The sequence below is a fragment of the Sardina pilchardus genome, chromosome 3 (assembly GCF_963854185.1).
Source record: "Sardina pilchardus chromosome 3, fSarPil1.1, whole genome shotgun sequence".
Classification (NCBI taxonomy): Eukaryota; Metazoa; Chordata; class Actinopteri; order Clupeiformes; family Clupeidae; genus Sardina; species Sardina pilchardus.
Window position 1 is genome coordinate 25,184,060 of NC_084996.1, and position 13,489 is coordinate 25,197,548.

The 13,489-nt window shown below is 41.3% G+C and overlaps 1 protein-coding gene across 1 annotated transcript in view; it reads left to right on the plus strand.

Moving 5' to 3' along the window:
• Positions 1–13,489, plus strand: part of itgam.1 (integrin, alpha M (complement component 3 receptor 3 subunit), tandem duplicate 1) — a 50,769-nt gene that overhangs the window by 1,129 nt on the left and 36,151 nt on the right. The window contains exons 2-8 of the mRNA XM_062532568.1: positions 1,399–1,504; positions 2,888–2,991; positions 4,833–4,903; positions 5,058–5,172; positions 9,615–9,739; positions 10,108–10,256; positions 12,894–13,044. Coding sequence (XP_062388552.1) covers positions 1,399–1,504; positions 2,888–2,991; positions 4,833–4,903; positions 5,058–5,172; positions 9,615–9,739; positions 10,108–10,256; positions 12,894–13,044 — 821 coding nt within the window. The remainder of the gene's footprint in view (positions 1–1,398; positions 1,505–2,887; positions 2,992–4,832; positions 4,904–5,057; positions 5,173–9,614; positions 9,740–10,107; positions 10,257–12,893; positions 13,045–13,489) is intronic.

The window sequence follows — 13,489 nt, forward strand, 5'->3', positions numbered from 1 at the left end:
TGATGTATGCTGATGATTTATGGCTGTTCTGTGTGCTGAGGATGATGTATGATGATGATTCTGTGTGCTGAGGATTGTGTATGCTGATGACTAGTGTGCTGAGGATTTATGGTTGTTCTGTGTGCTGAGGATGGTGTATGCTTATGACTAGTGTGCTGATGATTTATGGTTGTTCTGTGCGCTGAGGATGGTGTTGCTGATGACTAGTGTGCTACTAGTCCTAATACCACACTTATTCACCACTTGTTCACACTCAGTGTACAAACACTCATTATTTTACTGAACACCATTCAATCATTGCATTAGTATAGGCCTATAAATAGATATACTCTATAGACCCTTTTAATCGGATTTCCAGTTTGTGTTGGTGGGCAACTGGAAATCCGATTGAAATCCGATTAAAAGGGTCTATATTATATCTATTTGAGGGTTTGCACATTGAGGATTCAGTGTGAATAAGTGGCGAATAAGTGTGGCATTGTTATAGGTTGTGTTGGAAAAATTACCCTGAGAATTATAGTGTACTGTATGGTTTTGCAGATTTGGTGTGGAGTTACGGTGTTTGAAAGACATGTTTAGAAAATTGTGCGACAAGCAAAGATTTAGAGGTGTGAACAAACAGTTGTAAAAAAAACTGTAATTCATATGTGCCCACGCGTTTGTATGGGTTCACCAAGGGTAACCGTTGTGGGCGCTGTAATAACTACGGAAACAAGTAGCAAGTTGTCTTGTGGTCTTGTGTGTCTGCTATTTTAGAGAATAGAGGAACTAACTAAAGGAAGCCAAAGGGACATGGCATGTAATCAACCTCCTTCAGCTAAATGTGTGTGTAATGAGGTGTTAATCTCTCTCACATATTAACCATATCAACATTGGTGTGCTTACAGCAATCTTTCAAGACCATACAAGCGGTCAGGGGTCACCACTTGTGTGTGTGTGTGTAGGGGGGGAGGTGTTAGATGCTAATGTGATTACAAGGAAAAACATGATTATCTGACTCCACAAGATTAATAACTTTTATCTCTAATAAATTACCGAATAATTAGTTTGTCAGCTGTGGCAGAGCATGGCATGGCATACAAGACATACAAGAATGTCCCTTCACGATTGATTTAAGGTAAACCCCAGTGAAGTAAATATACTATAACATATAAAGGATCAAATTAACAAAGTAAACTTAGAGTAGTAGAGCCTTGGAACACACAGAAAAGTGTGTGTGTGTGTGTGTGTGTGTGTGTGTGTGTGTGTGTGTGTGTGTGTGTGTGTGTGTGTGCATACGACTTCCTAGCGAAGTAGAGCCTAGATCAGGCGTTTTTGAAAAGTTTCCGTTATGAGTAATGTTTTTGTCACAATCTCTGATGTCACAGCATGATAACACTCCTTTCCTCTCCTCCCTAGCGTTGCCGATGGTGACAGCATTCAACGTTGATGCAGCAGCATGGAAACACATGAGTATGCCCACGCCCTCCTTTGGCTACAGAGTTATTCAGGAGGATACAGCAAGGTGAGATGCCATGACCTTGAGGGGTTGCCATCATCATCATCATCATCATCGTCGTCCTTGTCATAATCGTCACCTTAATAACAGATCTGTCCTCTCTGACAGCCAAGATAGGCAAGGCCATCATCATCATCATCATCATCATCATCATCATCATCATCACTATTTTCTTCATCTTTCCTTGCTATAATCATTGACTAATGTATGTGATTATAAGGATGCTCATGGTAATGATGATGACAATGGGAATGGCAGTGGTTATAATGATGATGATGATGATGTTGATGATGGGAATGGCAGTGGTTATAATTATGATGATGATGATGATGATGATGATGATGATGATGATGATGATGATTACGATGACCTTTCACACATCCACACAAGTTATCATGACTTTAAACAAACCATAAACGCTTTCACACATCCACACCATTGTTTATGTACAATTGTTTTACTGCATTATCAATGCTGATGCTGATGTCATGCCAGTCATTTAATTCATTGAGTGCAGTTCATTATATGCATTTTTATTATTGTAACTTACATCATATGCATTTTGGAAAGAACTACTGTTTAACAGTCTAGTCTTTTCCCCTGCATGACAATATATTACATGGTCTAGCAACAAACTGCAGTAGGCTACAAACTTTGTTTAATAACATATGAACTTATGACACTGACATGTTGATTAAAATAAATATTTGAGACATGAGCAAGTTACATACCTTTGCAGGTAATACACTGCTGCCATTTGCACAAATTTATTTTGAGAAAAGCGCTTGCTGTTGTGCAGGTATGCACAATGTGATGCACGTATAAATAGCCTACTTGTCATGGCTTATTCCCCCTGTACACAATTAAACTAATTGTGTTATAGAGGTGAAGGATTAACCGGTAAAAATTATTTCCAAAGGTAATGTTTCACGATTCTGGCGAGATGCTATTATTGAAGTTGCATGGCTGCTTCTCTCGTTAGCTACACGATACGACTGCGCTACTGTATGTGGCAATGCTACTGTAGGTGAATGATCCTTCCAAGTTCGTTTACCATCAAATTGGCTTCATAACAGTTATATTAAGATGAAAATCTTGCATAGTGTGCCTTTAATGATGACTCAAGAGATGCATCAAAGCGACTGAGAACAACTGTGATGACGTGTATGTTGTAGAGCTTCTGTAGCTGTGATGACGTGTATGTTGTAGAGCTTCTGTAGCTGTGATGACGTGTATGTTGTAGAGCTTCTGTAGCTGTGATGACGTGTATGTTGTAGAGCTTCTGTAGCTGTGATGACGTGTATGTTGTAGAGCTTCTGTGATGACGTGTATGCTGTAGAGCCTCTGTAGCGGTTTGACTGCTTCAACAGTGCTGCTGTTTGTGTCCAGTGTGCTAGTGAGCGCTCCACTAGAGCAGTACGGAGGCAATATGAGAGGACGGCTTTACCAGTGCCAGCTTCCCACGGGCTCCTGCTCACTGGTGAACATCAACGGTAATGACCCATCTATCCATCCATCTATCTATCTATCTATCTATCTATCTATCTATCTATCTATCTATCTATCTATCTATCTATCTATCTATCTATCTATCTCCATCCATCCATCCATCCATCCATCCATCCATCCATCCATCCATCCATCTATCTATATCTATCTATATCTATCTATATCTTTCTATCATTACCCATACTAGTGCAGTGCCCGTGGAAACAATGTTTTCCAAGAAACGTGTTGCCCAATGACGTTGATGCAGGTAGATCATGTTAGATTGGTGATGATGATGTAGAATCAGGCCCGTGCAGTTAGAGCTTTTTACTCTCTTTGCAAAGTAAAAAAAGTGAAGGGGAAAGGTGTTTGAGTTGCAGCTAATGGCTATTAGACACATTACATACAGTACCTGTGCGTTTTTGTTGTTGTTGGGAAATGATAGCCTAAAGCTAACCGCATATGCAGGGCCCGTCTATGCCATGGCCATGCCAGTGCTATGAAGTGCTAGGCAACTGCGGTTCTTGATGAGTAGCCTATGCAACGTTACGTGACTTTAACAGCCTGCTTACCAACATGGGTGCATGTGTGTCGGAATCAGCATGTTTATCCAACATGAACAATCTTGAAACGCTCCGTTGTTTACGTGAGACATCGTAATTTCCATGAATGGCAACACGTGAGTTATCAGCAAAATGGGCATTTTTTGTTTCTATGCTGGAGTAAGTGAGAGTGAGGGGGAGAGCGATAGAATTGTGGGATTGCGGTAAAGTTGTATTTTGTTTAATTTAACGATATATTTGTCATTTTTTGTCCGAACATGACCAAACTTTGCACTGCACTCACGCATGTCATTAGCAATACATATGTCAAATTTTAGGTCAGTTGGATGAGTGGTTTGAGAGTTATGTGTGGAACACACAGACAGACAGAGTGACACACAGACAGACGTTCCTTGCATTAATAGATAGATAGATAGATGTGAAAGCACTGAGCAGCATGCAGTATGTGAAGGCACTGAGTATGTGTGAAGGCACTGAGCATGCAGTGTGTGTTACATGTAGTGTGTGAAGGTTGGTACACGTAGTGCGAAGGTTGATACATGTACAGTATGTCACAAAACACCTGAGTAAGACTTAAAATCCACAGGCTCAAATCTAACTCCAGCCTGTCAGAAATGTGTCTTAATTAGTTTCATAGCCTAAAATGAATACAGAGGAAAAATGACAATATTATAGCCTACTCTCTGGTTCATCTGAACACAAGTGTTTGCTGTCAGAGAGACGTTTGTCAGCATTGTCAGCTTAACAGATCTTTATTTTCCATGACTCAGTAATTTGTCAGTCAGCTCTTGCTTGTAGCTCAGTTTTTTCTGTTTGGTTCGCTGACTGTGGTCTGCTGCAGCTGCTTCAAAAATATTATAGACAGCTGGGGTTGTGACTTGTGACCACAACTTCATGGGTATATTTGGTTAACAAGACTAGACAGCAAAACATGAGGGCCTAAAGTTATTCGAAGACTGGAAGATTTCCATTATAAACCCCAAGAGAGATTTGTTAGGCTGACTGATGTCATAGTCCCACCCCTGATTTGCTTGCATACATACTGTATCAACGAGAGCGATATTTGTTTATACTGTAGTTATCCTTCTTGGTGTGAACGACACTTAGTCATTTTTGTCACTTTGTGGTATTGCCAATACACATTTGCAGTCAACAGCTACTCTCTCTCTCTCCCTCTCTCTCTCTCTATCTATCTATCTATCTACAGTATCTAGCATCCTCATATTTTATCTGTGTACAGTATATGTATCTGTGAAGTGAGTTACGGTTGTGTTTCGCCACAGTGCCCAGTTCGGCGGTGAACATGTCACTTGGGCTCACAATGTCCAAGAGTGATGTGGGCAGAAAGACGATGGTAAGCACTGCATGTGTTATATCCTACAGTATATGTCTCTCTCTCTCTCTCTCTCTCCTGTTAATTTCTTAATATATAAATAAAAACTCTCTACCTCCATCTGTCCACCCTGTGTGTGTGTGTGTGTGTGTGTGTGTGTGTGGTGTCCTCTCAGGTGTGTGGGCCAACCATCCCTATAGAGTGTGACAGAATGACACAGTATGGTGGAATGTGTTTTGGCCTCAACAGCAGGGGCCGACCAGATGGACCTGTGCCACGCAGTCTAGAAGGTACACGCGCACACACACCACACACGCGCACACACACCACACATGCGCACACACACCACACACGCGCACACGCCACACACACCACACACACACACCACACACGCGCGCACACACACCACACACACCACACACACCTCAACAGCAGGGGCCCACCAGATGGACCTGTGCCACGCAATCTAGAAGGTACACGCGCACAACACCACACACACCACACACACACACCACACACGCCACACACACACACACCACACACGCCACACACACCTCAACAGCAGGGGCCCACCAGATGGACCTGTGCCACGCAATCTAGAAGGTACACGCGCACACACACCACACACACACACACACCACACACACCACACACGCGCACACACACCACACACGCGCACACACACCACACACGCCACACACACCACACACGCGCACACACACCACACACGCACACACACACCACACACGCACACACACACCACACACGCCACACACACCACACACACACACACTTTTCGTTTCCTCTGTGATGTCAACCCCGGATCAGTCTCAGTTCCTGTCTGTAGTTTCCACATCTCTCTCTCTTTCTCTCTCTATCTCTCGTTCAGTGGCGATTCTAGAGATTTATAACAAGGGTGGCCCTAGTGGGGCACTGGTTAATTCAAGGGTGGCATCTAGATAAACAGCAACAGGCTCAAGTTGTTAAATAAGCACACATGCATGAGTAAAACCATGCACCAAGCACCATACTCATACATTGAAGGACAAAGGCCATACTCTCACATCAAATTTATTTGTAATTGGATAAAATGTAAAATACAGTTCAGCTCATTTTCAGCTCTGAACCACCCGGTCAGGAATTGGGCCATTTGAGCAAATTTGGAGGTGTGAAATGTTTTTTTCTTTTTTGCCAGTGGTTCTTAACTGGTCTAGTTTTGGAATCCATAATTTCACACATTCATAAAGTTGTGACCAACTATATATATATATATATATATATATATATATATATATATATATATTTATATATATACTGTATATAGCGTTCAGGCCAACGAATGTGGTGAGGTAGCCTACATGGTAAGACACGCAAAGTGCCAAGCCTACTTGTTTAACTGGTCTGGTTTTGGAAGCCACAATTTCACATGTTCATAAAGTTGTGACCAACTATATTCAGTGTTCAGGCCTACGAATATGGTGAGGTAGCCTACATGTAAGACACGAAAAGTGCCTGGCCTACTTGTTTGGAAAATGCAGATGTTTGGCATTACATTTGTGAAGTCTTAAACTGCTGACGTTACCTTTCAAAGTACTACTCGACAGGTTTGTCTTTGACAGGGGAGCGTTGTTTCCATGTGGCATTTTAGTTTGGATGGTTTTATGCTCTCATGTGCACCCACACATACAGGGATGTCTGCCTTATTTTGTCTTTGAAGACAAAATAAGGCAGAAATCCCTGTGTGTGTGGGTGCACATGAGAGCATAAAACCATTTTTCGTGTCTTACATGTAGGCTACCTCACCATATTCATAGGCCTGATCGCTGAATATATAGTTGGTCACAACTTTATGAACATGTGAAATTGTGGCTTACTTGAAGTAAGATAGAATATGGATTCACTTAAATCCATATTCTATCTTACTTCAAGTATGGGTTGCAGCCAACTTGCATTTAACGTGATATCAGAGAATGTCTAATAAGGGGAGAACTGCCACTGTCGTTATCCTTCCGGTTTTTAAATGGTTGCAGTTCCACGCTGGTTCCATAAGAGGCGCTCACATTTGGAGTGCAGAATGCATGGAGGTCTATGGAGCAATACCCCTCAAAATCCACTTTTCTCAGACCATATGAACTGCTGCAGTGGATGATATAAAGTCATGTCAGACCATATGAACTGCTGCAGTGGATGATATAAAGTCATGTCAGACCATATGAACTGCTGCAGTGGATGATATAAAGTCATGTCAGACCATATGAACTGCTGCATGTGAGGTCATGTCAGACCATATGAACTGCTGCAGTGGTTGTGAAGTCATGTCAGCCCATATGAACTGCTGCAGTGGATATAACGTCATCAGACCATATGAACTGCTGCAGTGGATGATATAAAGTCATGTCAGACCATATAAACTGCTGCATGTGAGGTCATGTCAGACCATATGAACTGCTGCAGTGGTTGTGAAGTCATGTCAGCCCATATGAACTGCTGCAGTGGATATAACGTCATCAGATCATATGAACTGCTGCAGTGGATGATATTTAATCAACTAACCACCTTCCTAACATCAAATGGGTATTTTGATTACTTTCAGTCTGGTTTTCGGGCAAATCACAGCACTGAAACAGCTCTCATTAAGGTTTTCAATGACATACGTCTCAACACAGATTCTGGTAAAACATCAGTCCTAGTGCTACTGGACCTTAGCGCAGCATTTGACACTGTTGATCACAATATTTTACTACACAGACTAGAACACTGGGTTGGATTTACAGGCATAGTTCTAAACTGGCTCAAATCATATCTACAAGAAAGGAGCTTCTTTGTTGCCATCGGCAACTGTACCTCAACACCAACATCCCTGACCTGTGGTGTTCCCCAGGGGTCGATCTTGGGGCCACTATTATTCAACCTCTATATGCTCCCACTTGGACAAATCATCCAAAATAATTTGATTTCATATCATAGCTATGCAGATGACACACAAATTTACTTAGCTCTGTCACCAAAAGACTATGGCCCCCTTGAATCTCTATGTCAGTGTATAGAACAAATCAACACTTGGATGGCTCAAAATTTTCTTCAGCTGAACAAAGAAAAAACTGAAGCAATTCTATTTGGTAAAAAGGAGGAAAGGATTAAGGTTGCCACTCTCCTTGAAACAAAAGGATTGAAAGCAAAGGATACTGTTAAAAATCTCGGTGTATTAATCGACAGTGATCTAAATTTCAACAGTCACATGAAAATGATAACTAAATCAGCTTTTTATCACCTCAAAAATATTGCCAAACTGAGAGGGCTAATGTCAAAACATGACTTAGAAAAACTCATTCATGCATTTATCTCTAGCAGGGTTGATTACTGCAATGGGCTTTTCACAGGCCTTCCTAAAAAGACTATCAAACAGCTTCAGATGATTCAAAATGCAGCAGCTAGGGTTCTCACAAAAACAAAAAGAACTGAGCACATTACTCCAATTCTTAAATCTCTGCACTGGCTTCCAGTATGTCACAGAGTTGACTTTAAAACACTACTAATTGTTTATAAATCAGTAAATGGAGCAGGACCTAAATACCTATCAGACATGTTTCAGCAGTACACACCTTCTCGTCCTCTGAGGTCTCAGGAGAAAAACCTCTTAGTAAAGCCTGCTGTTAGAACTAAACATGGCGAAGCAGCTTTTAGCTGCTATGCGGCTCAGCTTTGGAACCAACTTTCTGATGACATTAAAAAGGCCCCAACTGCAGCCTGTTTTAAATCTAGACTTAAGACCAAATTGTTCTCAGATGCTTTCTGCTAACTGTCTCTTAATTACTCCATCTGGAGTCTTTTATGTTAATTATTCCTTATTGATTTGATCTTGATTTATGCTTTGTTTTTATTTTCTATTATGATCTTTTTATTATTATTATTATTATTATTATTTTTATTACTATTACTCTTTGCCCATCTATGCTTTTATCTGCTATAATTACTGTTTGGTTTTTGTTTATGTAAAGCACATTGAATGACCTCTGTGTATGAAATGTGCTATATAAATAAACTTGACTTGACTTGACTTGATATAAAGTCATGTCAGACCATATGAACTGCTGCATGTGAGGTCATGTCAGACCATCTGAACTGCTGCAGTGGATATAAAGTCATGTCAGACCATATGAACTGCTGCAGTGGTTGTGAAGTCATGTCAGCCCATATGAACTGCTGCAGTGGATATAACGTCATCAGACCATATGAACTGCTGCAGTGGATGATATAAAGTCATGTCAGACCATATGAACTGCTGCATGTGAGGTCATGTCAGACCATCTGAACTGCTGCAGTGGATATAAAGTCATGTCAGACCATATGAACTGCTGCAGTGGTTATCTATTGCTGCTGTAATTATACCAGAGACGGTTTATAAAGCGAGACGATTCATATGAGGGTAACTTCTGGTTTCATTGTGACGCAACTGCCACTCCCATTTAGGAGGCAAACGGGAGCATTTCTATGGGTGAAATAAACCTGTTATCAAAGGCACCTGCTTCTGCTGATTCTACACCGTTCTAAACCGATTATCTCGTCACTGATCACGCCCCTTTAGGAGGCGGAAGTGGGTGCCATTTCATTCCATTGAAAAACCCCTTTATGATTCATCTTAGTAACTATACGATCTTTGATTATACTGTGGGATCTAAATCAGAGAAATGGAACTGAACTGAGTTTGACCTCTGACCTTCGACCCTTATAGAGTGCCAGGCCACAGACATTGCCTTCCTGCTGGACGGCTCGGGCAGTGTGAGTCCTCCTGAATTCTTGGCCATGAAAAAGTTTGTGGTAAACCTGATCGAAAAGCTCCTGAAGAAGAACACACAGGTGAGTACTTGTGTGTGTCTATAGTATGTGTGCTGGTATGCGTGTGCGTGTGCGAGTGCGAGTGCGAGTGCGTGTGCGTGTGCATGTGCGTGCGTGTGTGGAGAACTAAGCAAAACAAAAACACATAGGTTATCTGAGGACAGAGAAAACAAGAATACCAACTGAGGTATCAGTTGAAAGTTGAGAAGACAACACCCAGATGCCAGGGCGATAGCTACAAACCATTACAGCATCACATCAGGGCCTAACTGGATTGAACTGGATTGATCTGAACTGGATTGAATTGAACTGTATACTCACTTGAAAATAACCAGACCAGATCGAATTTGATTGAGCATGTAATGCTCATTAACGCTGTCTGTTTCCAGTTCGCCATTTCCCAGTATTCCAGTGCTTGCCAAATCCATGTGAACTTCAACAACCAGTTTAGGAACAAAAGGCAATGGGAATCCCAGGTGAATAACATCCGGCAGCAACAAGGAGGAACTAACACTGCTGGAGCAATCAGAAAACTCTTGTGAGTCCAACAGGATTCATGATTATATACAGTATATACAGTATGTATATATATATATATATATACACTGTATATAGGCTATAGCATATGCTTAGATACATTAGCTAGACTCAGGTCTGCTGTCTGTAGACGACTACACTAGAAAACACTGCTTATGACCTGCCTCTATAAAAATCAGCAAGAGTCTGGTGAAAAGATGAGTCTATTTACAGTAATGTATCTAAGGATATGCTATGTATATTATATAATCATTATGTATACTATATATTATATGCTATATTCTTTTTAGGGGACCACACCTGGGGTCCCTCATAAGATCTACAATTACTGTGATTCATTTAGTATTATGTACAGTAGTATAGCAGCGATGTAGTGAGCTACTTAACTGGTTTAGCGGTGTAGTGAGCTACTTAACTGGTTTAGCATTATACAGTATTAATAGCAGCGATGTAGTGAGCTAACTGGTTTAGCATCACGTAGTATAGCAATGTAGTGAGCTAACTGGTTTAGCATTACGTAGTATAGCAATGTAGTGAGCTGCTTAACTGGTTTAGCATTACATAGTATAGCGATGTAGTGAGCTAACTGGTTTAGCATTACGTAGTATAGTGGTGTAGTGAGCTGCTTACCTGGTTTAGCATTACGTAATATAGCGGTGTAGTGAGCTAACTGGTTTAGCATTACGTAATATAGCAATGTAGTGAGCTAACTGGTTTAGCATTACGTAGTATAGCGGGTATCCGCCCTTCATTCCGACATACCAGCACTCCGACATTGACGTCCAATTGTCGTAGTGGAGGCATGTCTCCTTATGGGAAAAAGTCCCACCACTCCGACATATTTTTTTTTCATGGTCGCAGTGGCGGTATTTAACTTTTTTTTTCAAACAACGTGCCATTCCGACATGAGGTAATTAATAGGCTATTAATGTTACAGTTATTATTTTCCTGTCACTTCGTCTGTTTTATGACCTAGAAGGTTGTATTTGGCATCTGTGGATAGCTCTAGCTCTCCTCTTTTATCTGACATGCAAGCCATATATTTTTTACCATGGTTTCACGAGTAGCCTAAATCAAACGAAAGTAGCGGTAGCCGAAGCTATATGACATTCTTATTTGTTTGTCACTTCGTCTGTTTTTATAACACAAAAGGATCGATGTGTTTGGTATCAATGGAAAGCTCTGTTTCTCCTCTTTCATTTGATATGCGTGTCTGTTGCCTGCGATGCCTGGTCCCGGAGTAATCCAAGCGAGAGCAGTGGCTGCGTGGAGCAATATAGACTGTAAATATGATAGGCCTATACTTTGATTTAAATTCATGATTTTATTTTATTTTCATACTTGATCGTACAGACACTGTCTAGTCTCGTTAAAGCCCCGGTTCTGCTCTTTCATGCAATATAGGTCTCATCTCGCTATGACTAATAATCGCGGAGCAATACAGAGAAAAATGGGTGTGTTTTTTGACGCACTTTGCGTCCGTCGGGCTCATAGGGTCCGTTAAATTGTCTTGGAAAAAAATAGGATTTGTAAATTGTCGGAATGGGGGTACTAAAATGTGTCGGATTGGCAGCATGTCCAAATAGCAGCATGTCGAAATAGAGGCATGTCTAAATGGAAGCATGTCGTAGTGGTGGCATGTCTGAGTGGCAGCATGTAACCAGTATAGCGATGTAGTGAGCTACTTAACTGGTTTAGCATTACGTAGTATAGCGGTGTAGTGAGCTACTTAACTGGTTTAGCATTACGTAGTATAGCGGTGTAGTGAGCTGCTTAACTGGTTTAGCATTACGTAGCCTAGTATAGCGGTGTAGTGAGCTACTTAACTGGTTTAGCATTACGTACTGTAGTATAGCGGTGTAGTGAGTTACTTAACTGGTATAGCGGTGTAGTGAGCTACTTAACTGGTTTAGCATTACATAGTATAGCGGTGTAGTGAGCTACTTAACTGGTATAGCGGTGTAGTGAGCTACTTAACTGGTTTAGCATTACATAGTATAGCGGTGTAGTGAGCTACTTAACTGGTTTAGCATTACGTAGTATAGCGGTGTAGTGAGCTGCTTAACTGGTTTAGCATTACGTAGCTTAGTATAGCGGTGTAGTGAGCTACTTAACTGGTTTAGTATTACGTACTGTAGTATAGCGGTGTAGTGAGCTGCTTAACTGGTTTAGGTCGTCTACCTTGCAGTTGTTGATTTGGTTAAATTTTCCCTTCTCCTCCAGTGACATAAATAACTGAATCTAATATCTTGTTTAGCTCTAGCGCCCCCTGTCTTCCTCATCCCTCATGTAGTTAGGTCTCCCACGGGTCATGGAATTTCTGGAGTAGCATGGAATTTTAGAAAGTGGACTATATCTAGTTGTTTGCTTTGTGGCTTGCTTGAGTAACCCAACTGTGTTTATTCAAGGCCTATTCATTTCCCGCTCTGAAAAAGTAACCGATTCTTGAGCGCTATGCGGGGGCTCTGATTGGTCTATATATTGTACTCTTCATTCTATAGTAAGTCAAGGACATTCAGGGTTTTTTTTCTTGGGAAAAGTCAGGGAGAAGTCATGGACAAGTCATGGCATTTCACAATTGGCCTGTGTAGTCTAACTTAGTCTGAGATCTTGTTTGTTTGTCTGTCTGTGTCTGTAGAAATGAACTGTTTGTATCCTCTGGAGGGGCACGGCCCAGTGCCAACAAGATCCTCATCGTCATCACAGACGGGGAGTCCCAAGATGGCGCTTCCCTCCCCTCTGTGATAGCTCGGGCTGATGCTAAGAATATTATCCGATACGCCGTAGGGGTAAGGCAGCAAATGTTTTACCAGAGAAATTGGGGCCATTATATTATCAATGTTTTTGTTTCAATCAATGAATTTATAAACCTGTTGTTACAAGAGGTGAGTTCATATTGAAGCCCTGTTTCCAAAATAATTGGGATATTATGTTACATTTTTTTTTAAAACAATGTATTTAATTGAGAATAATGTGAAAACAACATATCAATTGTTTTAACTAGATGTTAGAGTCCCTTGAGGAATCAGCACAAACGCTGTTGTTGGTGATGTCCTCCTGGGTGGGGTTAGTTTAGGGGACGACCTGGTGCCTCCAATACGACACATCATGAGTCGTGCACCCCGGCCTCATGTGTGTTTTGCCTTTCATCACAATACACCCTCACTCGAGCATGGCCCAGCACGGCCTGATCAGACCTGGTGTGTGTCACACTTGAGGCTCCATGAGGTCACT